Source organism: Marmota monax, unplaced genomic scaffold (genome assembly GCF_021218885.2).
Source record: "Marmota monax isolate L192 unplaced genomic scaffold, Marmota_monax_Labrador192_F-V1.1 WCK01_AAM20220418_F8-fsc00069, whole genome shotgun sequence".
In the NCBI taxonomy this organism is placed as follows: Eukaryota; Metazoa; Chordata; class Mammalia; order Rodentia; family Sciuridae; genus Marmota; species Marmota monax.
Genome location: NW_026695243.1, coordinates 6,607,688 through 6,632,111, shown reverse-complemented (window position 1 = coordinate 6,632,111; position 24,424 = coordinate 6,607,688). Strand labels below are relative to the sequence as shown.

At 41.6% G+C, this 24,424-nt stretch overlaps 2 protein-coding genes and 1 non-coding gene across 6 annotated transcripts in view; 2 read left to right on the top strand and 1 right to left on the bottom strand.

Moving 5' to 3' along the window:
• Positions 1–1,548: 1,548 nt before the first annotated feature.
• On the top strand, positions 1,549–22,625 carry Clta (clathrin light chain A). Of its 4 annotated transcripts, XM_058578125.1 has the most exons (7): positions 1,549–1,897; positions 8,991–9,028; positions 11,244–11,361; positions 15,400–15,511; positions 19,954–20,007; positions 21,185–21,220; positions 22,176–22,625. In XM_058578125.1, exons 1-7 carry the CDS (start codon positions 1,681–1,683, stop codon positions 22,345–22,347), a joined length of 747 nt encoding a protein of 248 aa, XP_058434108.1. In that variant the 5' UTR covers positions 1,549–1,680; the 3' UTR covers positions 22,348–22,625. The 4 variants fall into 4 exon arrangements, with proteins under 4 accessions (XP_058434108.1, XP_058434110.1, XP_058434109.1 ...); XM_058578127.1 differs by lacking the exon at positions 19,954–20,007 and having other exon boundaries at positions 1,550–1,897; XM_058578126.1 differs by lacking the exon at positions 21,185–21,220 and having other exon boundaries at positions 1,550–1,897.
• Positions 15,042–15,148, top strand: LOC124101461 (U6 spliceosomal RNA). Its single transcript, XR_006854612.1, has one exon. It is a non-coding gene; the product is annotated as a U6 spliceosomal RNA (small nuclear RNA).
• Gne (glucosamine (UDP-N-acetyl)-2-epimerase/N-acetylmannosamine kinase) overlaps positions 15,345–24,424 on the bottom strand; it is a 63,184-nt gene continuing 54,104 nt past the window's right edge. The window contains exon 12 of the mRNA XM_046457382.2: positions 15,345–16,896. Coding sequence (XP_046313338.2) covers positions 16,808–16,896 — 89 coding nt within the window. The 3' untranslated portion in view covers positions 15,345–16,807. The remainder of the gene's footprint in view (positions 16,897–24,424) is intronic.

The following is a 24,424-nucleotide window of genomic DNA, read 5'->3' as shown; positions in this document are numbered from 1 at the left end:
TTGTTTTTTAAAGAGATCTCACTGTTTCCCAGTCACAAACTTCTGGGGTCAAGAGATCCTCCTGCCTCATTCTCCCCAGTAGCTGGTACTATATGTGTGAGTCACCATGCCCAAGGTTTTTCATTACTTTTTAGGGTGATGGCCTTGATGGAGAAGGATCCTTCTGTTGGCCACTGTATAAGCACTCCTCCTCAACATGAGCACGATTAAGTGAGATTCCTCTACTAGCTCTATTAGCATATTAGTAATATGCCCTGATTTAAAAGAAATATTTAAGAAACATTATATCTAAACAAAGTCCTTGCTGTCCTTAGTTAGGAAAGGAGTATGCATACAAGAGGTTGTGACTAGTTTGGCAGAGGGGCCCAGGTCTGTAATCCCAGGGATTTAGGAGGCTAAGCCAGGAAGACTGCAAGTTAAAGGCCAACCTCAGCAATTCAGAGAAAATAACAGATGACAAGGAGACCCCCATCTCAAAATAAAAATTTAAAAGGGCTGGGGTGTAGCTTAGTAGTAGAGTGCCCCTGGGTTAAATTCCCTATACTAGGGGGATTTGTATCATCAGGAATTCCCCAGGAAACCTGGTTTTCCTCTTGGCCACTAACTTCTTCTAGGAATGACTTCTTCCTCCAACATCAGGGCTACGGTTTCCTGATACAGCAGATCTCTATGGAGTTTTCCAGTTACTGAAAAGCTGTACTGGATGCAAAAATTCTTTGACAAACAAATGTATTCGCCTGTGCTACACAGAGGGCGGGGGGGGGGGCGTGTATTGGGGATTGAACCCTGAAGAGCTTTACTAGTGAGCTACATCCCCAACCCTTTTCATTTTGGGACACAGCCTGGCTAAATTGCACAGGCTGATCTCGAACTTGTGACCCTCCTGCCTCAGCCTGGCAAGTCGCTGGGGTTACAGACGTGTGCGACGACGACAGGAACATTTGCCTTTAAGGAAAAGTAATTTTAGGGGGGAAAAAATCGGAGTGGATTTGATCAGTTACATTTAAGTCAGTTGTCTCCAAAACAGCAAATAATCCAGACTAGGTAAATGAGTTAAGAAATATTTTTACAACTTAAAAAAAAAACACAACAGTAACATGTATAACATGGATTCAATAACAAGGATTCAATCAGGTTTATGTTCCAATAAATCTTGAAAGGGAGGCAGTGTAGGACTCTTGTGCCGGTTTTACATATGAGAAAACTGAGGCTGAGAAAGCCTAAGTGGCTTGCCTCTTCTGCAGGCGTTCAATCTTGCGAGCCCTACTTTCATCTCACCTCCCCATGCGGCACCAGAGTCCCCTCACCGGTGGCAGTCCCAAATCCGTCCAGCTCTTGAAGGCCAACGACTAAAGCAGCTTTCCGTCAGAGGGTACTTCCGCCTCCCTGTCCCAGCTGCTAGCGGTGGTCTCCTAGCGGTCACGAGTTGTCTCTGGGAATCCGCCCCTCCATCTGCTAATTGGGCAGCTCCTGGCCTCTGATTGGTTGTTCCCTTTCCGGCTCTCCAACACGGCCTGGACCAGCCGGATATAGGGGCAGGGCTTCCGCTTCCACCTTCTCCCTCCTCCCGCTTGCCCTCCGATCGCAGTCGCCACCACAGCGGCCGCTGTCGGGCGCGGTGTCGGTGTGTCGGTTGGCTTGTCTCTCAACGTTGGTGTCTGTGCCGTTGAATTGCCCGCCATGGCTGAGCTAGATCCGTTTGGCGCCCCTGCCGGCGCCCCCGGCGGCCCCGCGCTGGGGAACGGGGTGGCCGGCTCTGGCGAGGAAGATCCGGCCGCGGCCTTCTTGGCGCAGCAGGAGAGCGAGATTGCGGGCATAGAGAACGACGAGGCCTTCGCCATCCTGGACGGCGGTGCTCCCGGGCCTCAGCCGCACGGCGAGCCGCCGGGGGGTCCGGGTGAGAGTGCGGACGCGTTTGCGGCGGGAGGACTTGGGAAACTAGGCCCAGAGTGGGTCCTAGAGCTTCCGTGTGACTCGTGCTCTTGGCCGAACCAGGAGGTTAGGGAGGAGTGCAAAGAGGAAACGAGACCCCAGCCCAGTCATGTGGAAACCTGGGCTCGGGAAGCCTGACCGGTTCTGAGTGTGTCTGAGTGCTGCTGATCGCGGAAGAGCGAAAAAGCAAAGAAAATAGGGTGACGGTCATGTTCGGGAGCTCGAAGAAGCCCGTTCGGTTCAACTTTTCATTAAGCACTTGCTGTGCATTAAGCTGATCTCTGAAGCAGCCGCATTGGCGCAGTTGGGCCAGACTTAAAGGCAAGTCTGAGCCCAGAAAGAACCAGTTAAGAAAGTAGAGCAGAAAAAATTAATAACAGTGGTACCGCTGTCTTTCAAGACAGAAACAAAAATGGTAATGCAAGTCAGCAGTTAAGCACTTGAGATGGCAGTACTGAGTGTTGGGTTACAGGGAGGAACGAAGGAGTAAGGAACTGAAAAAAGATGGTCTAACCCTGGAGAAGGAAACCCCAGCCGAGAGAGAGAGGAGTTTACCATTGTTGAGAGTATCACACAGCTATGACTTTTGGAGCTCTTCTCCCTTTGGAAACAGCTTTGGTTTTCAGTATTGCCTTAAGGAGAAACCAAGATTGGCCTGGACCAATCAGGGAGGGGGAAAGAGGTGAATAGAGAGGGGAGTGTGACCCTTTCCCAGCGAAAAAAGAGGGACAGGATGCAATTTGACGTTTTTAAATGCCTTAGCAGTGTGATGCTTAATGGTGTCGGGGAATTGTGCTCTGTGTATCTTTGAGACTCAGAAATCTCAAATTACTAAGCAGACAGAACCTTTTTTGGAGGTAAGGGGGTAGTTTGCAACCTCTGAATTTTTTTTTTTATGATGCATTTTAGCATCTAAATTTTTGTACTACACTACCTTATAAACAAATCCACCCCCCAGTAAGAACTTATGTGAGAACATGTAGTATGCCTAAATATGCAATTTACAACAAGCAAGTAGGACAGAACTGGGTTGTGATCTGTAGACAAAAATGACTTTAAGAGATTATGGCTATGATCATTGGATCTTAATATTTGCCTGAGAATTTAAAAGTTGTAATTTTTAGATCCTTAGTTTACCTCTTTCACTTAACAGGAAATTGAATCCTAGAGAGAGAGATGACTTGATTAAAAAATAACAAGCTAGTAGCTGAGCCCCAAGTCTCCGCACCTTTAAACTACCACATTCTGTTGAAGTTTTTTTTTAGCCAAGGTGTGATGGCATAAAAGAAAGGCATTGCCGCTGTTCCTGGGTAGGACAAAATTGGGAGAAGTAGGACCCATAGTTAGAAGAATACTATGATTCGAGGACAACGTTATTCTTTTTTTTTTTTTTCCTTACATGATAATAGTGGAGTACACTACATTCATAATTATCCATTCACAGCACAATTTAACAACGTTATTCTTGTTCACTGTTTTATCTGCATTATGTAGCAGGGTATCTGGCTGTCCACGTACTTCACAAAAGAAGTGGGCAGAGTGAGTCTTGTATCTATCATGCAGCTATTGGGGGTAGGCTGTTTGGGAAGATAAAAGGAAGAGAAGAGTAGATACATGGGCCCTTTGTGTATCAAGCCTTCAGCAAAGGGAAGGAAAAGGATGATTGCTGACTTAGTTCCTGGGAAAGATGTTCTTCGTAAACTAAGCATTTAATGACTTAATGCCAGATCCCTGACAGTGTGTTGAGGTTGTTAATAGTGTAGGGTCAGCACTTCCTTTAGGGATTAGAGAACTTTTTGGATGTACACTAGTGATTACTGTTCTATCCTATCCTATGTTACTTGGTTGTAAGTTTAGCTTTGTGGTCTTTAGGCAATTTATATAACTACCAATGATTGCCAGTTTCAGTTTACTTCTCTGTAAAAGGTGCATAATATATTTCACTTAGTGTTTTGATGAATACTTAAGAGTATCTGTGAGTGCTTACCTGGTATATGGTAAGCATCCATCCTTGGGGGAAATTCCAAAGATGGAGGATGGGCACAAGCCAAAACAGGGTTGAGTCTTGGTGATCCTCAGGTGATCCAGAGAAGAGACATAAGTTTGAAGGTAGGAGGTAACCAACCTAGATGAAGTAGCTTGGGGGATATTGAGAAGAATGAGTGGTCAAAAAGGAAACAGCACAAGTGAAATTAATTGAAAACCCCCAATCATGAGGGCTGATTGGGGAGGAGAACAGTGATTTTAAGTAGCTACAGAGAAATATAGCAGCAAGGCACTATTTATTATTTCTGACAAATCCTTTATTGGAGGAGAAAGAAAAGGGGTAGATGAATTGAAGGGAAGCTTTCTGGAGGGACAGTAATTTTATTGGTAGCACTGGTAGAGAGAAATTTAAGGAAACTTTATGCATGATATTTAAGAACATTGTACATTTATGTATGCCAAGAACTCTATATACTTTGAGATCTATGCAGTAACTCTGTAAGCTAAGGAGTAGTGCCATCACATTTCAGATGAGAACTGATCACTGTGGAAGTTAAGTAGTGTTCCTAAGGTAGCAAGCTAATCAGCGGCTCAAACCTGAGTTGGCTTGACTTGAAATGTATGGGGAACGTGAGAGGTTGAAGGTGGGTTTGGAAGTCTGTTCCGCTTTGGAAATTTACTCTGGCCCTTCTTTCTTTCTGGAGTTCCTTAGCCCTAGAAAATTTCCTCTGGATCATTGAGTTTTTTGTTTTTTAAATTTATTTATTAGGATCATTGAGTTGTTTCTCTTAGCTGTTCTCATAAGTTAAGGTCCCTAGATGTTCTTTTTGTATGTTTCTTTAACGATGGACTCTCCTTTGACTTGGTTTAGTTGCTGATTCATAGGAGAATGTCAGTACTGTAGTACATAACTGATGAAGAGCTCAAAGCACGTTGTGTGTCTGGATAAGTCTTCAGACCTAAAGGACAGGCAGCATGTGATTTAGGAGGAATGGGGGAGGGTTGTTTCTAGTTTTGTATATGGAGTAGTGATCAAAGTCTCTTCTTTTGAAAGTGGCCCTGGGCTGGAATACATTAACTGGATAATAGGTATGTTAGCTGTGATATATTAACTATAATGTAGACCTAGCCAGAGTAACCAATGTGTTCTCTAGCATTCAAACTATCTCACTCTTTTAATCCCAAATGGATTAAAGATAGAAATTTTTTAAAGTACCAGAAGAAAAGTGAATATCTGTTTCACAGTAGGAAAGACCTTTAGCATAAAAGCAGATGTAGAAATCAAAGAAAAAGTTAATTATGACTACATACAAAGTGTTAAACGTTAAGTAGTATTTCTAGACACCAAAGGCCATAAGCCAAATTAAAAGACAAAATGGAAAATATTTGCAATATGAAAGTACTACTAATAGAGAATACAAAATATAGCAAAAAAAAAGGCAAAACTCTTTTTGGTAAAGAAGAAACTCAAATGTCAGATATGTTAATAAGATTGGCACAGCAAAGCCTCCATGAAGGTTTTTTTTTTTTTCCTTGCTTTCAGATTAACAAAAATTTAAAAACACAGTAGTCTATAGTATTAATGAAGGTCTGAGAAATGGGGTACTCATGAGCTGCTGCTATTAGTAATATAAACTAATAGGCTAATAGGGGTAAATGATTCAATGTTTTACAAGTCTTTAAAGTATGTATCATAAAAATAATAAAATATATATATTCTGTAACCCAGCAATTCTTTATCATTTGATAATTGATACCATTGATGTGCTATCAAAATACTTTAATTCACTTTTTGATAAACTTTGTTTTCTAAAACTTGATAGAATGTTTTAAAATTATATGGGTAGGTGGCACACAAACAGCATAAAGTAATAGAAGACCATTGTTTTTTTTTTTCGGTGCTTTCATAAAGTACAGAAGTGCCTGTGCTTAAGCAAAAGAGTTAAACAATTAGGAAAATTAATTAAGGAAAATATGGAAAGTATATTGAAATAATCAAGATGTGTGTGTGTGTGTGCGCGCACACACACACACAAATATATATATATATATGCACACACACAAACATAAACCAGTAGTTGAAACAGATCAAAGGTAGCTGAGGTTTGTTGCTCTGGGCTTAGATCCTATGGTTTGTATTCTTATTATCAAATTAACAGATGATCTTTCCTGCCATGATGCTTGCTCAGGTTTACACTGCCTTTTGTTGCAGCTGCTACTGGGGACTCTACCCAGGGCCTCACACCTGTTAACAAGCCCTCTACACTCAGCTACATCCCAGTCCTATCAAACTTTTAAAGGCTGATTATCTAATGTGCATTTAATGTTTATATTATTTTAAACATAAAAAATAAGTTAAAAAGAAAATAGTTTCATTAATTATCTGCTCTTTCAAGAATACCTTTTCTTCTCTTAAGGAACCCTACATGTTCCAAGGTTATTTATGAAGTGTTGATACATAGAGGTATATTGCAAGAATTAAAAGTTAATATATGTGAAGGGAAGCGTTTAACACTGTATCTGGCACACTGTAAGCAATAAATAGTAGGTGTTTTCTTAGTAAGAAAGTTGAAAACAATATCACCAGGCATGGTGGCACACATCTGTAATCCCAACTACTCAGATGGCTGAGGCAAGAGGATCGAAAGTTCAAGACTAGTCTGGGCAACTTAGCAAGACTGTTTTAAAATAAAAATAAATTAATTTTAAAAAGGACTGGGGATGGGCTGGAGATGTGGCTCAAGCGGTAGCGCGCTTGCCTGGCATGCTTGCAGTGCTGGGTTCGATCCTCAGCACCACATACAAATAAAGATGTTGTGTCCACCGAAAACTAAAAAATAAATATTAAAATTCTCTCTCTCTCTTAAAAAAAAAAAAAAGGACTGGGGATGTGGCTTAGTGGTTAAACACCTCTGGTTCAATCCCCAAACCACAGAATTAAAAGGGCTGGGGACATAGCTTGATGGTAGAACACTTGCAGAAAGCCCTGGGTTTGATCCCCAGCACTGCCCCCATCTCCCTCCCCCCGCCCCGCCCCGTCCAATTTTTTTTTAATGATATAGATGAATGGATTATTAAAAAACATTCATCGTGTGTGAGGAAAAACTAAAAGTACAGAGATTGGTGTTGGGATTATATGGCATTTTCTTCTGTTTTTATTTTCCTTTTTCTAAAAAATAATAACTATTTTAATATCAAGAAGAGCATGATAGAGAAATGATCTGTAAGTTTTCAGTGCTCCCAAAGCTAGGGGCTGGGAATTAGGAGAAATAAGAGGACTAAAAAGTGAATGAAATGTTAGGATTGTGTGATTTGAAAATAGGTAGTTCAAGTTGGGTTTAATTAGAAATCAAGAAAGTTAAAGGAGTGGTTTGATGAAATCTTTGCCTGTTAGAGGGAAAAACAAGGTTGAGAGCCCCCTTGCCCCAGGCCTCTAGGTAAGCTGTGGTGTTTTTCATGTATTACCCTTCAAGAGCCTCAGAATGTGGTCCACCATAACTACTTGGCATTCCTGTTTATATCCCAGTTTCTTGTATCTTTCAGGTTCATCTCTTCTCATTTTCTTCTACCTCATGTAATAAGATAGTCACTGAAGTTTGAAAAATTGGGATAAAGTAATAGAAATCCTACACAGTAGGTAGCAAATTAGCTAATAGATAATAGAGGAGGTCGTTGGAAGCTAAGGTTTTATGGCCATACTGAGGTTTTCAGGAAAAGGCAGGGTAACTCCTTCAGAGGGACTGTGCAGCCCTTCCAGACCTCCTCTCTGAGGGCTGTTGTGTTGGCAGGGCTTAGAAATTCATGGTGATTGGGTAACAGAATTAGTGAAACACAGAGAAGGTTTTAAAATCAAGTCATTGGTTTTAGTGGGGAGTGGTAGATTGATTATAGAGTTTGCTATCCTGAAAGGTTATTCTCAGTTCCAGGGAATTATTACCAGTTCAGGAATGCAGGCCTAGTATTGCCAGATCCTCTCTCTGCTTGCCTCTTATTCTTTACCTACCCTGCCCAAAACTCTGATTTTTTTGAATATTTTGAATATTTTTTACTTAGTACTGTTTTTAATTCAAATATGTTTAGACTCTAGAACCCTTTTCTGCTAAATGGGCAAAAGGTATAGATAGGCCTTACTTATTAAAAAGAAACTTCATATTTTTTATTTTTTTATTTTTAGTTGTAGATGGACACAATATCTTTCCTTCCTTCCTTCCTTCCTTCTTTCTCTCTCTCTCTCCCTCCCTCCCTCCCACAACCCCCCAAAAATGTACTTTCTCATTTAACTCAGAATAGTTAATGGTGCCGCACAAAAAGGCTGGATTGTATATCATATTTTTTGAGTTTTTAAATGATTTATATCCTTGAAATACTGGTTTAATTTGGTATGCTCAAATCGTAATTGTTTTGGACTAATTCCAAATGGTCTAGAGAAATTAACAAGTTTAGGGCTGGGGATGTGGCTCAAGTGGTAGTGTGCTCGTCTGGCATGTGTGAGGCACTGGGTTTGATCCTCAGCACCACATTAAAAAAATAAAATAAAGATGTTGTGTCCACCTAAAACTAAAAAATAAATATTAAAAAAAAAAGTTAACATATTTCAACTGTAGACCCTTTGGTACCAGACCCACTCCATCCATATAGTGGAGATTCCTGATGCCCAAAGCAGCACCTTAGTTTGAAAGTGAAGCTCCACATCTCTGCTCACTGTTGATTTCAGGCCAGATTTTTCTTTTGCATTGTTTAAAACTTTCATAGAGTAACACTGTTCCTCTATGCAGCTCTTCTTCCAGGCTTCCATTTGTCACCTCTCTCAGCCAGGAAACAGAATCTTAAAAGGTTTTGACCTGGTAGCTTGGGGACAGATTTGTCTATATTTTGATGAAGTCTTTGTCATTTGTGTGTAAGTACATCTTAGTTTCATAAAATAAAAAATCGTTACAGTCTAGTACCTACCAGAGGGGTAGCATTTAGTAGCTCAGAGTCCTGCAGTATCCAATACTGTGTTCCACTATATTGTCCTTTGACCCAATATTTGACCAATCCTGGTTGATAGATTAACATTTCATGTCTTACAGATGCTGTTGATGGAGTGATGAATGGCGAATACTACCAGGTAGAGTACTCTGAATCAATGTTGAATTATGATTGAGAGTCTTCCTTTCTTGTGAATTGAATAGAAAGAGATCCTAGTCTTTTGACTTTCCTGGATATTAGTAGTTGGTATATTATCTGCCAAAGTGAAAGGACTTAAAAAGTGGTGGCATTGATAGGAAGAACATTCTTTTAAGATGTTATTAACCTGGCCCTAGTATTATCACCTTGATTTTCAGGAAATAATCCTTTATGATGATGAGAATGGCTATTTAAGTCTTTATCCATTTTTCTGTTAGCTCCCAAATCTTACATACAACGAAGCAGAGCCACTGCTGCTGGGCATGGTGGTGCACACCTGAAATCTCAGCTACTTAGAAGGTAGATGCAGGAAGTTTGCAGGTTTCAAGGTCATCCTCTGCAATTTAGCAAGACCCTGGCTTAAAAAGGGATGGGGATATAGCTTTAGTGTTAGAGCACTCTGGGTTTAGTCTCTAGTACTGGTGAGGGAAATTAATAAATAAGAGCTACCTCACCTCCCTACCCAGTGACTCTCATTTGCCTGCCTTTTCATCCTTCTCTCCCTTCTTTTGGGAGGAGGAGGAGGAGTAACTCACCTTCTTTTGGATTCTCTTTCTTAGAATTTACTATTTTGTAAATTGAATGATATTAAGTGACCTTTTTCCTGAATATTATAATGGCATTTAGAATTTGTAGGCTCTAGGTCTTGCTTTGCTATGTACCTTTTTTTTTTTTTGAAGATATCATATAATATGGTGTTGAAAGAGGAAACAAACTGCTAATATGGTTTTCTAATAGGTCCATTACCCACCCACCGCCAACTTTTCTATCATCCACTCAGATCTCACTAATTAACCGGTCAGATAGCAACAATTCTGCTTCCTTCACAAGATTCTTAAGAATTCAGTGCATTATTGGGCCTACTTTTTCTTCAGTTAGGCACAGGGTCTCTGGTCTAATTCTTAGGTCCTTGATCCACTTTGAGTTTTGTGCAAGGTGAGAGATAGGGGTTTAGTTTTACTTTGCTACCTATGGATTTCTAGCTATTCCAGCACCATTTGTGAAGAGGCTATCTTTTTTTCAATGTGTATTTTGGGCGCCTTTGCTAGTGTGAGATAACTGTATGTATGTGGGTTTGTCTCTGTGTCTTCTATTCTGTACCACTGGTCTATGCCTGTTTTGGCACCAATACCACAAACTGTTTTTGTTACTATGGCTCTATAGTATAGTTTAAGGTCTGGTATTATGATGCCACAATCTGTCAACAAATATATGAAAAAAATGTTTAACATCTCTAGTAATTAGAGAAATGCAAATCAAAACTACTCATTAAGATTTCTTCTTACTCTGGTCAGAATGGCCGTTATCAAGAATACAAGAAATAAGATTTGGCAAGGATGTAGGGGAAAAGGCACACTCATACATTGCTGGTGGGACTGCAAATTGGTACAACTAATCTGGAAAGTAGTATGGAGATTCCTTAAAAAATTTGGAATGGAACCACCTTTTGACCCAGCTATCCCATTCCTTTGTCTAAACCCAAGGGACTTAAAAATGGCATACTACAGTGATGCAGTCACATTAATGTTTATAGAAGCACAGTTCACAATAGCTAAAATGTGGAACCAACCTAGATGTCCTTCAGTAGGTGAATGGATAAAGAAACTGTGGTATATATAGACAATGGAATATGAGAATGGAAAAGAGAATAAAATTGTGGCATTTGCAGGTAAATGGATTGAGTTGGATAATATCATGCTAGGTGAAGTAAGCCATCCCCAAAAAAACCAAAGGCCAAATGTTTTCTCTAAGAAGTGGATGCTAATCTATAGGGGGTGCGTGGGATGACTGCAGGAATTTTGGATTGGGCAAAGGAAGGGGAGGTGGGCGGGGAGGGGCTATGGATATAGGAAAGACAGTGGAATGAGACGGACATCATTACCCTGGGTACATGTAGATTGCATAAATGGTGTGTACAATCAGAGAAGTGAAAAATTGTGCTCTATTTGTGTACAATTAATCGAAGAGCATCAAGAATTCAGTGCATTAATGTTGAAACCTATCAGTATGTGAAGTTGTTAATTTTAGGGTAATTCTTAAAACATTTTTACAGCAGCCTCCAGTGTTGTGTGTAACCAGAAATTCTAAATTTTTGAAGCACAATTCAGAAAGGAGTTTTTGATACTGATAGAACATTAATTGTATTTTGTGTTAAGGAGACTAATGGTCCCACAGACAGTTATGCAGCTATTTCACAAGTGGATCGATTGCAGTCAGAACCTGAAAGTATCCGTAAGTGGAGAGAAGAGCAAATGGAACGCTTGGAAGCCCTTGGTAAGGAATCCATCTGTCTTTGTTAATCTGGACTCTATTTTTATGCATTTTATCTTGAATTAGCCATAGTATCCTTGTCTGGTGAGGTTTTTGTTTTTGTTTTTGTTTTTTGTTTTTTTTTTTTTTTTTGGTTTGTTTTTGGTGTAATTGGGGATTGAACCAAATTCACTTGCTTGATCTTTGGGGAAATCTTTCTCAATCTGAAGATCACAAGGCCACTGACATTGAGATGCTTAGCTCTGTTGTGTGAGGAGTATGATAGCCCAGAAAGCTTCCTCTCCCAGGAAGGGCACAGTGAAGTTGTGGAAAGAGAGAGCCCTGGACTTGCTATGAAAGGCTGGGTTCAGGACCCAATCTTACCTTAACCTTCTGTGGGCACCTGGTTAAACTTCAGAGTCTGTGTCATCATCCGTGAAAGATGTGTGTAGCTGATCTCCAAGGATAGTCTGAGGTGGTATTTATGAAAGTGCTTGGTAAACTTCATGATGGTATTGTATCCACATGAAAGACATTTACAGTCTGTCATTTGAAGGCTTAGTTTAGGTAATGCTTACAAAGAGAATGTGAAAACATGCACAATTTGTTTTTCTTAATATCTCTGTAAGATAAGTTCGTACAGGTTTATGGATGAAGAAGTAGATATTATTGGTAAAATAAGTATTTAAAACACATAGTTAAGAAGTAATAAAGAAGAATTTCAGCTTGAGTCTTTATTGCTTCAAGGGCCACATCCATGCCTGTGTTGCTTTCTAAGCAAAGTGGGTGTACATAACCATAAGGCTGGGCAGGCCAAGCCCAAGATCAGTGCTAACCAATCTAGCCTCTGGTAAAGTGATCTGTATATGGAGAATCAGGTAACCAATCAGATTGGTTCAAGATCAGGAAAGATCTCTTGCCTATATCTGGTGCATTGGTGAGGATATAATCCGTGGTTTAAAACACAGAATAGTTGGATAAACAAGGAATGTTTACAACTCCCTTGAATGTTTCCTAGAAACAGGCATTCTCCTATGTAACCACAATGTCAACAATATTATTCCTTAAGAACCAATGATCTTCCAGGCACAGTGGCACATGCCTGTAACCCCAGAACTAGGGAGGCTGATACAAGAGGACTGCAAGTTTGAAGCCAGCCTCAGCAACTTTAGTGAAGTCCTAAGTGATTTAGTGAGATACTGTCTCAAAATTTAAAAAATCAAAAGGGCTGGCAGTGTGGCTCAGTGGTAAAGTGCCCTTGGTTAAATCCCCAATCCCCTGTCCCCTACCCCCATAAAAGAAGAAAACAAATGGAAAAAAAAAAATGACCCTGTAAAAACATAATTCCTTATTTTTCAGCTGGAGAACCAACATCTGGAAATAGGAACAGACTTGATCCAGATAATATAGCCAGTTATTGCCAAATCTTCTATCTCTGGTCTAATTTATATGGCTTTCAGAACAAAGACACATTTAAGTTTAAGCTTATATATAGCAGCACTAATAATAATTCTTCGGTGGAAATATTTGGTATCTGTCCAGTATGATAGCCACTGACCACATATGACCATTAAGTACTAAAAATGCAGTTAGTGTGCCGGAGATAACTGAATTTTAGAACTTTAAACATATGTAGCTATGTATGACTGGTAGCTACTGTATTGCATAATGCAGCTTTAGGAATACAAAACAGGTCTTCAGGTTCTAGCAATCTTGATCCTTGCTTCTTGTTTTTTATGTCTTTTGGTTAGACTTGGAAGCAAGTACTGCTGAAGTTACAGAACCCAGCTTTTGTCTTTTATATTTTTCTAAAGTTTAGCAATGATTGTCTTCTCCATAGAAAGTATACTATGGTTGTAGAAATTTTCAATTTCTTTTTCAATAATCAAATTGGGTGCCTTGGGAATTCTCCCAAAGAGTTTTCTTTCTTCTTTCTTTTTTTTTGTACTGGGGATTTAACTCAGGGGTGTTCTACCAATGAGCTATAACTCCACACACCCCCACCCACCTCCCCCCACTCACTTTTTAAATTTTGAGGCAGGGTCTCGCTGCATTGCCAAGACTGGCCTTGAAATTGTGATCCTCCTACCTCTACCTCTAAAGTAGTGGGATTACAGGTATGTGCCACTGCACTTTTCTTGAAGAGTTTTCTTAACTCAAGATGCCATCTTGAGGAACATTAGACATTTGGCCTTGCCTTCTTATTGAGCTGAATTTGTCCACAAATAAGATATTTCTTCAGTTTCACCTTTTTCCTTGCAAGAACTGTGAGAAAGCACAAGATGCTAAAAATAGAGGGCCAGTATCAGTGGTTTTCAGCGTAGTGCTGGCTGCATTCTCAAATAATTTCTTTCTGTGAACAGTAATGAGGGTGGACAGAGAAGAAGGCCCCTCTCACTGTGCCTTGCTCTCTAAAGGGACTCTTTATACTTTCTTCCTTTCCAGACTCAAAAGAGATTGCATTCAGGCTCAGATCTTTATCCCATCAAGCTAAGCACTGAGGAATTCTTACTGCCAGTGGCACTTCCTTTTATAAAAAAGCCAGAGGACAATTTAGTGCAGTGGTAGAGCTTTTGCCTAGCATGTGTGAGGCATGTCACCTGCATCAGTACCTGTGACATGTATTTCTTTATCTCCACTGTTAAAGAGCTGGGGCCTTCCAAGAAACAGAGGTAACGTGAAGACCCTCTCTTAAAACCCCAGTTCTTATGATCAAGTTAGAAAGATTTCAGACATGTCATTCAGAGTAATAGGACTGAGTTTATCGACCGGAATGGGAAAGGGAAAGGGGACACACTAAAGGGAGAGTGTGGGTCCTCTCACAGGGGAGAGGGACAATGTGCCTCTCTTGCACGCCAGTTTTATTGGTGACCCAGAGAAGTTTCCAGAGGGTCCCAGCCAGGCCTACCTCTTGGCTTTTGCCTGACAGCAAGGTGACATCAGACTTCAAGTCCCCACTGTCATGGCATCTCTAGGTCACCTTGGCCCTTGTTGACTGGTTCTAATTGGATTCTTTAACCATACATTCTTACAGATTTTATGGTTAGGAGGAATTATCCTTATCTCCTAGAGTTTCAGGATGGATCTGGTCACAAAAAATCTCCTAGGTTCCTCCTACTGACATTATCTTGGGCCTGCATTTCTCCTACAGTTAGCTGATAGTTTGCTGAGGAATGTGACATATCTTGTTTATTTAGGCCAGGCAGGGCTGCAGGTAAATTCTTGGAAAAGAAGGCATTTGGGGGTTAGCACAGTGGGCCCATTTTATAGAATTACTGTCTTAACCTTATGTTCCCACCATCCTCATCCGTCTATTCCATAACACCACTATCCTAAGTCTCTTCAGCTAATTGGCTTAGGGAAAACCATGTTTAGTTCTTTATATTTGAGAATCCAATCTAACCCAAAAGGTGTGTTTTCTCGCTTCATCTCTAGAACTTTTTGGCTTAACTCTTGATGGTGATCCCACACCCAAACTCTTGCAGTTTTTTCTCTTGGGGTTTCTTTGCTAGCTCTGTCTCATCTCTTCCATGAGCTTAATCTGCAGTCTGAGCTCAGTCTGCATATGCTTCCTCTCCCCATTCTCCCTCAATTTAATTCATTTTGTTTGTGAACAGGTCCAACTAATGACCCATCAACTTGTCAGTGGACTAGGATAAAATGTAGTGAAAGATAAGGAATAGGATTATGAGCTCAAGAGTTGTGTGCTCACTTTGGCAGCACATAAACTAAAATTGGAATGATACAGAAAAGAATAATATGGCCCCTTTGCAAGGAAGACACATAAATTCATGAAGCATTTTTCATCTATTTTTCCAGTTTAGAGGTGGATTTGGTCATGGTCAGCCACCCCAGGAAAATTGCAGGAGATTATATTGTGTTGAATAAAGAGTTGGTTGTACAAAAAGGGAAGATATAATTTTATCCTCCCCTTCCTACTATTCTCCCCACACTTATACACATGTGCCCACACCCACCATAAATTCAGTAAGACCACAGTAGACTGATGAACTTAAATTTGTGCTTTACCTCATTTATATTGTCTTTTCCTTCCCTTCAAAGATGCCAATTCTCGGAAGCAAGAAGCAGAGTGGAAAGAAAAAGCAATAAAGGAGCTAGAAGAGTGGTACGCGAGACAGGATGAGCAGCTACAGAAAACAAAAGCAAACAACAGGTGAGTCCATGATGGTTCTACTATGGCTTATTTTCCAAGACTGAATCATATCCATTTTCTAATATCCAGTCCAAGCTCTTGGCTGCTGCCTCTTTCAGTGTGAAATAGCTTTGAAGAAGTTTTCAAGAAAGTGCTTGAAACAGGTTGCAAGTCTCCTGGATCCTGTCAGCATAATTCTGCCTGTTCTTTAGCCATTCTGACTCTAGTAAGTTCAGATCTTTTAAGAGTTTGGTTTGCATTAGCTATATTGTATTTCAGGATAGAGAAAGTAATTTCATGGGTTAAGTTCATGATGTGGAAAAAAATGGAACACTGAAACAAAAGGTCAGTTTCATGAATGTACTAGGATCTCATCTGTACTTAGGACATAATTATAGACTTGAACATGGTGCATTGCCTAAACACAACCCTGACTTCTGAAAGATGCATAGTGAAGGGGTCCATCAGCATGTGAATGTGCTCTTGTAATTAGGGAGCTGAGGAAGTTTCAACACAGTGACATCAGATTTAGGATTCAGTGGGTATTTATCTGTGCTTTAAGAAAATCTTGAATTCTTCTTAAAAATACTTTTTTCAGAATCCCTTTTACTCACTTCCTGAAGTTGAATTAGTTATGGGGAGGAAATGGGGTGTTTATTTCAAGCAAGTGTCATTATCCATGGGTGACTCCTCAGGTCACTATGAAGCAGCAGAAGTAATATGCTTTACTTCTTGGAAGTTCTTCCTTCTTGGAAGTAGCTCACAGAGGAATCTGCAGCCTGGCTTCCCTCAGGGTAGGCACATTGGCTTGCTTTCTTCTGCTGAATTCAGAGTCTACCTTTCACTGAGTATTTGTCACTCCTTCTACTTCAGTGTAGAAGCACGCCAGACTGAGCCTGGGATATTTTTAATTTTAAGGGTAGAGCATTAGGTTCCTAAAGCAGATTGGGTTAAAAGCCTTTATCTCTGGCAGCTGTATTCAGTAAAATCTGCCGGGAAGTGGGTGAGGGGGGGCATGACTAACTGTTTTGCCAGCAGCAAATGCTGTTGTGGTGCAACTGTGTCAGAATGGAGGGCCACTTTCTTTCATAGAGCCAGCCCTTCCTTCATTCTTTGAATCCCTTTGGTCATCCTTGGTTCTATCAGCTCTCCAGTAGATGCCATAGCTCTTTCCTGGTCACCTTCCTTAGGGGGATACATACTCAGAGTGCTTGTCGGGTTCCATTTGAAATTTTGTGGCAACAGTGGTCTGTGTGTCTAGTTGCTAGAGGTGATGGCTGCAATCCAGCCTACCCAGGGCTGCTGTTGTGTTTGTGGTCAGCATGAAGTTCTGACATCTCTGGTCTCCTTTACCCTGTGCTTACTCAAGATGATTGCCACCTCCCGCTCCAGATGCAAGTCCAGATCTGTAAAGAAAGATGAGTGGATGCAGTTATGTTCCCCAGCAAGCTGCCTCAGAACTCAGGTCTGCTCTGAAATACTTGCCAGAATATGCTGCCCTTCCCTGTGCAGGGTCTGTGAACCTTCAGCAACTTGACACACAGATTTTCAAACTTGATGAACATGTTAGAAAGTGGCTTCTTATTGCAGAAATTTCTTCAAGGCAATTTTGCTGAACTCTGAAAAGAAAGGGCTTCCTCTCTATGTATAGAATTAGGTGCTCTTGTAGTCATTCATATATATATATATATATGGTGGATCTCTCCAGGCTTGGAGATAGGGCTGTAGTGTCTTTCTTGGAATTGTAGAATGTTATGTTGGCTGTTCTCAGATTTACCTCTCAAGTTCCAGAGAGGAGAAAGGACTGGCCCACTCCACACTGAGCACATGGAACTGTTTAGAAACTGCAGCACAGGCCTGAACCTGCTTATGTAAAACTAGAGAAGTGCTAGCCACTGTCACCAGGGTCCTAGGACAGAAGGGATGATTTTCACACATCATTCCAGTGTTTGTCAGAGGGTAGAGGTGGCAGCTGTTTAAGAACATGGGAGACTTCTTGCAATGGCATATAACTGCCCCTGGAGGAGAGTCTAATATTGCTGAGTTTCCCCATCCATGTTTGCCTCCACATTTTAGAGTCTAAAGGAATAGGTCTTATTAGTGTATACAAAATGACTCATCTTCCCTGTTGTCTGTCTGTATGTAAATATTGAATATTTTTAGAAAAGAAAATGGGGTGTTTATTTCAAGCAAGTATCATTCTCCATGGGTGACTCCTGCAGCACCTGAATGTAAGGGGACCCCAGAAATAAGGCAGAAAAGCAGAATTTGAAAGTGGGGTATGGAAATAGAAAGACATCTAGTTAATTGTGTGTCCTTAGTTCCCCTTCTCTTAAGTTGCCCTTACCTACTCAGTTGCCAAGGCATTGGGAGCATATCCAGGCCAAGGCCCTGTGCTAGGGGATGGGGGGCTGGGCAGGCAGTAGGCAGGTGGGGTCCTTGCCCTGCACACAGAATCTGTTGCCTTTTAGTCCCTAGACTGCATCTCCCTTTTTATCCCAAGTCAGGGCCTAAATATCACTATACAAGCACGTGAATAATTCAGTGACAGCCTGCCAGAAAGGAATTCCCTTTCTGGAGGAGTCAAGTCAAAGCATTGACTGTCTTCTGTAGTTCTCTTATGGAGAAAAACTCAAAAACATGTTCTTTTCCAAACCAGAAGAGAAACTTTTCCCCCTGCCACAGGTGGCTTTTGTGCTGAGACTTTTCAGCTCTTCTGAGGCTTAAAAAGGTTTGGAGGATCCATGATTCTCCATAGTGCATTCTCAGTGACACATTTTCCATGCCCATTTTGGGGCTATTTATAGAATGAAGTTCTGTATTGTATTTAGGCTTCTGGGAGCTTGTCCAGTAGTCAGGAATCCTCCTCCTTCCCTTCCCCTGGCTTCCCTAAGCCCCACCTTGCTGAGGCTTGCAGTTGCCACTTTCAGATCCCTCTTACTGAGTGAAGAGCAAACAGGTGTGGCTGTCTGCACTTGGTATATAGTTTCCTGTTTGTTCTTCAGGGGCTCTGCTTGTCACTGACTGGCTCTTTAGTCTTGGGGCTACTGACATCAAGCCTTTTGTTGTTGCAGTGATCCCTTGACAGGAATCATAAAACCTTTATTCTCTTCCATTAGGAGCAAGTGGCGTTGGAATTAATTTTCGTTGAGCCCTTTGTGTAAAATAAAAGGATGCGAGTTTACAGCTGCCCTGTGTTGCCCTGTCCTCCCATTCACTCAGCCCACTAACAGCTCTCTGCTTCCCTGCTGAGTCATTTTTACAATCAGTCTGCTCTTTTTGCTTTCTCTGAATTTCCACAAAATACCTCTTATGTATAAACCAAAATGGGAAAGACAGAAGGGTATGTGTGAGTTTAAAAATAAACTGAAATTAAAATTACTAGATTTTGCCTTCAAATAAATAAGTGTACTTAGGTTAATGACTAGGCATGATTATCCTTTAAAAATGCCCCTTTCATTTGCCCACTCTAAATTGACCTGGCAAAGGATGGGCCAAGACTCCTTAAAAAAAATTCCCAGCCTGCCACAGTGGGTGAGGTGGCTAGATCCAGAAGTTAACCTACCTCTACCCAGTATGCCCCCTTCTTTCTTATCTCAGACCCCTGCCCTGTTGATCGACTTGCCTGTCAGCATGAGTTAAGGAGGGATGAAGTTCTGGATTCTGGATCGTACTTCATCAAAACCAGTTAGGTCTGGCATAGAAATGCACCAGCTTCTGGAGCAAAGAGACTTGCTCCGGGACAGCCTTAGCAAGGGACAGATCCCAGGACCCGAGACTAGTGTTCCTTCCAGCAGACCACTTGCCTCCAGCTGCTTTTTCTCTGAGACAGGACTTTTGAAATGATGATGTGTGTTCCTATGAAATTGAAAATGTATTCCACCCAGCCAGTGTGGCAAAAAATGGTTGGATATTCCTGGATTTGGGATTAAGTCTTTGTGACTGAGTAGATCTGGTGCATGGTCTTGTTCATGACCAGTGACATTTTACTGAGACTGGCAGAAAGGTGGCATAGCTTTCTGAGCATACACAAGCTGGGAAGCAGCTTTACTGTACAGTGAAAAGAACCCAGGCTGCCTTGGCTGTGAGTTCTGAACCCTGCCACTGTGCTGCAGGTGAGCAAATCGCTTCTCTCAGCCTCAGTTAACTCATCTTAAAGTGGGGTGAGAGCACTCAGTGGCACATAGGTTATTGAGAATTGAATCAACATAATAATATGTGAAAGGACTTATCCCAAATGATGCTTAATAAATGTTGCTGGGGCAGCCCCAGAACTGAAGCTGCTGTGCTCACTCTGGGAGGAGCCCCATGCTGGAAACCTCCTGGGGATTAGGATGAAGCCTTAGGAGCAGCTCCCTAGAGCCCAGTTGCACCTCTATTGTGGATTTTAGATGTTTCTGCTTCTCAATGTTCTCTCTTTTTTCCTGCCTGCTTGCCTGCCTTTTGGACTTCTTGCTGTCTAGGGTGGCAGATGAAGCTTTCTACAAACAACCCTTCGCTGACGTGATTGGTTATGTGTATGTTGCAAAACTAATTCCTTTTCTTGTTTTGATTCTTTCTACCTTTTGTTTAGAGTTAATGTTCCTTTTATGTCACAAGTTGCTTTGCTTTTTAAAATATTTCAAATTGGCACTGTGGGGACTGCCTGAGTGTTGATAAACTGGGGTATGATCCATTGCTAATCTTGCAAAATTGTGACTCCCTGCACCCTCTGATGGCCATTTTTCATATTTGGGGTTTTGGAGGGAAGCGAGTTAATTCCCTTTGAAAAATACAGGTCCTTCATGATCTTGTCAGGGACAGGTTTGGGACTTGGGGTGGACTCTGACCTCTTGCTGTTGTTACCACCACTGCCACTTTCAAGCTCCTATTGCCTGTCTGTCCCCAGGTGGGAAGGAGAAGTCTCCCACCTGGGAGCAGGTGAAAATCCCAGATTAGGAGCCCCAGTGAGTAGCAGTGGGGTATCTGCATTTCTATACTGAGTCCTTCACATAATAGGCCCGCTGCCTATTCCTCAGACAGAGGAATTCAGTGCAGAGGGGATTGTCTCTGATGGGTGTCTGTCATTGTTTCTCTGTAGTCTCACATGTCAGAAATTCTATTTAGTGACCAGCTTTGAGGTCAAGATAACTGAAGCTGTCTGATATGGGCCACTTCAGCTTTTCTCCCCCATACTGCATCATTCCTGGAAGATTTTTAAGGATTCAGGTCATCAAAGCAGTACTGCAGAAGACCTGGAAACAGTTCTGTTTCCTCCTTAAAAATTAGGACCACTTTTTTATATAGGGGACAAGGGTGGAATAGAGAAGAGCCTGTAGAAGATGGGTGGCAGGCTGAGGTCTATAGAACCTGGTTCATGACCTTGAGATAGTCACTTCATTAGAAGACAGAACTAGGTTTCCTGGGCCCCCGATGGTGCTTTTGCAATGAGACTTGTGAAATGCTGGATTTACAGGTGGTGTTTGATTTGACTTTTGCACATTCTCTCTGGAGTAGAAATGGAGACTGGAAAGGTCGAGTCTGGTTTTGCTGGGCAGCAGGGTGGCCCATCAAAGCCAGCTGCACGTTCCCAAGCATAGTAAGAGTGGCAAGGGCATGTCTAGCTTACTGACCATCTGCATTGAGCTCATTCTCATTTTCTATATCTGACCTAAAGTTTCTCTCCTTGTTTCTTTTCTTCTCTTCACCTTTAAGCACAAACATAAACCATCCTTGCTACAGCCTAGAACAGTTAAGTAAACCTTTCTCACTGCCCCTAACTGTGTGTGCCATGAAGTCGCAGTGTTGTAGTGGCTCTGGGCTTCAGCGGTGTTTGCCACAGCCATCCCTGTGATAGTGCCACCCCTCTGTCCCCACAGACCGGTCATCTCCATTGCTTTTGCTTTGCCCGTGATGCTTGTTGGAGTAGATGAATATATTGTGTCTTCCTTCCTCTTACCACTGTTCTTTGAGCTATAGCCCCCACCAGTTAGTTCCCAGTTGGGGATGGGCTGACCTTGATATAAAAGAATGTTGGAACAGCATCCTGCCAAAAAGCAGCTAACCTTGGCTCTCCTGCCAGTGTGTGTCCTGAGTGGCCCCAGGCACCTGGCTGGAGAGAAAATGGCAAACTTTGGCTGAAGAATGTCCTAACAAACCCCCTTCTAGAATGGCTTTAGTTTCTAGTGCCTGCTAGCATGGGAGCTTTGTCTTGAATTCCTTTTGATCTGCCCTGTTTCTCTCCAGCCGTAGGAATAAATCTAGAGGTTTTGTGCAATGACCTGTGGGCTTTTTAGAAGTCTCAAAATTTCCTTGAAACTCGGTACAGCCCAGCATAAGCTACTCTTCAAGTTCTTGATAAGCCTGCTGCTTTGTTCTGGTTAATAAAAGCAGTGCTTAGCTGGCCAAGGACTTGCTTTTATAATGCTCCTTATGATGAGAGACAGCCAGACAGAGAGACAGTGAGCCCTGAACCAAACACCTGTATTCCACCATTTTACACAGGAGCCTGGGCACCCCGTGCCTAGGAGTGCTGAACATTGTCTGCCCCTGAGTCTCACCTGGGCCAGGGGTAGTTACTCTTGGGTAAACCAGAATGCCACTGAGTCAGGGATGAAGAGACAGTCACTTTTCTGTAGCAGGACAGCTGCCAGGTTGCTCAAAGGGGTTTCTGCCTTAAACCAACATATTTTGTTGTTGCTTCCAGGGCAGCAGAAGAAGCCTTTGTAAATGACATTGATGAGTCGTCCCCAGGCACTGAGTGGGAGCGGGTGGCCCGGCTGTGTGACTTTAATCCCAAGTCCAGCAAGCAGGCCAAAGATGTTTCCCGCATGCGCTCAGTCCTCATCTCCCTCAAGCAGGCCCCCCTGGTGCACTGAAGAGCCACCTGTGGAAACACTACATCTGCAATATCTTAATCCTACTCAGTGAAGCTGTTCACAGTAATTGGATTAATTATGTTGAGTTCTTTTGGACCAAACCTTTTGTCTTTAGAGTTGATCATTGTTTGTGATTGCATGTTTCCTTCAACTGTGTTCTCCCTGGCATTCAGAGAGGAGGGGGGAGGAGGAAGAGGAAGGGAGGGAAACTCCCAACAGTAGCCTCAACCTGTGCTTTTGTGCATTATTCTGAGAATAAATTTCTGTTTCAAACAATATACATGAAGCTTCTTTATTGACCTCAAGATGTGCTACAGTTTGGAGTTAGGCTTGCACGGATGAGGAATTAGGAATTCCCTTTTATCATTTTAAGGACTGAGTAGGAATTGCCATTGGGCACTTAACTTTGCCTTAATAAAATAGCTCCAAGTTTCTCCTGCTGTGGAATTCTTGGAAATTTTCTTTTTTCTTGTAGTGCTGGGAATTGCACCCAGGGCACTGTACCATTGAACTACATTCGTAGCCCTTTTTGTACTTAGTTTGAGATAGGGTCTTGCTGAGTTGTGCAGGTTGGCCTTGAACTTGTAATCCTCCTGCTTCAACCTCCCTCCTGAGTCACTAAGATTATAAGCATGTGCCACTGCTGGCTAAAATTTTCATTTGAAAAGGGAATTCTATAATTAAAAATTAACCCTTTATTGCTTACCTAACACATAGCTCTGAATCATCTCACCAACAGACATTTTTTTCTAGATGGGTTCTTGTCACCATCCCTTAGTTTAGGGTCCTGAATATTCATACACTTTGGATCAGCCAGTAAACCTGAGCCAGGATAGCACGAATGTGTGGCTAGCACCATTCCTTAATTCCGTAGCATATGGTGGGGCCTGTGCTATCCTAAGGCACTTGATTCATAGTTCTTGTGTAAAATTCTTCATCTAGACCTGGGCTGTCCAGTACTGTACTCACGGGGCACATGTAGCTATTTAGTTAAAAATATATTTTTAGCCCTAGTCACATTTCATATGCTCATTAGCCAAGTGTGGGTAGGTGGCATCCAAATTAGACAGTGTAGGTCATGGAACATTTCCATTATCTCAGAAAGCTCTCTAGAACCTTGCTGATCTTTACAACAGGTGCTTCTAGGAGACTGTGCTGAACACATTCATCATCTACCTGCAGAACCTGCTGTAATATGGTGCCTTTTAGTTGATATTCTAAGCAATTAGTAAAGCCATCTTTTAGTAACTTTTTTCAAGATATTTAATTGGTACATTATAATTATATTTAGTGGGATTCATTGTTATATATTCACACAGTAGAACAATATAATTTGGTCAATGTCATTCCTTAGTACCTCCCTCCCTTCTATTTTCATAAGACACCCCTACCTTTTTTTTTAAAAAAAATAACTTTTCCATATAGTCATCTGTTATTTCTTTTTTCTTTTTTTTTTTTTTTAAGTTGTAGATGGACACAATACCTTTATTTTATTTATTTTTATGTGGTGCTGAGGATTGAACCCAGGGTCTTGGATGTGCTAGGTGAGCACTCTACTCCTGAGCCACAACCCCAGCCCCATCTGTTATTTCTAAATTGGAGATAGAGGCAAACTCCTGTAACACCATACCCAAGAAGGGGGTTAGGTCTTGCCATTTCCAAGAAACTCCATCATCTCCCCAGTGCATAATTACGTGTGGATGGGAGAGGAACATTCATTACTTGCCCTTCTTGCTCCTCCTTAGGTAGGCTTTCCTTGATCTGGTGCCCATTTCTGGCCCTTTTCTTCATTCCTCTTCTTGAGCCACCTCTGATTGCACTCAAGCAATCTCTGTTGCTGACAAACCATTTGTTACTACTAGATCTTTGTAATGCCATTCACGATGTCAAGAGTTCAATTTAAGCAGCAGTTCAAAGGCCTCTCTTCCACAGTGCTTTCACATATTCCCTCCCCTGAACTGCTTTGGCCCTCTACCTAGTACAGCTTAGTTTTTTTGATATTGTTTTTGAGCCATCATATGGCCCAGTCCTACCTACCACACAGGGAATATGGCAACTTTAAGATGTAAAAAACTGG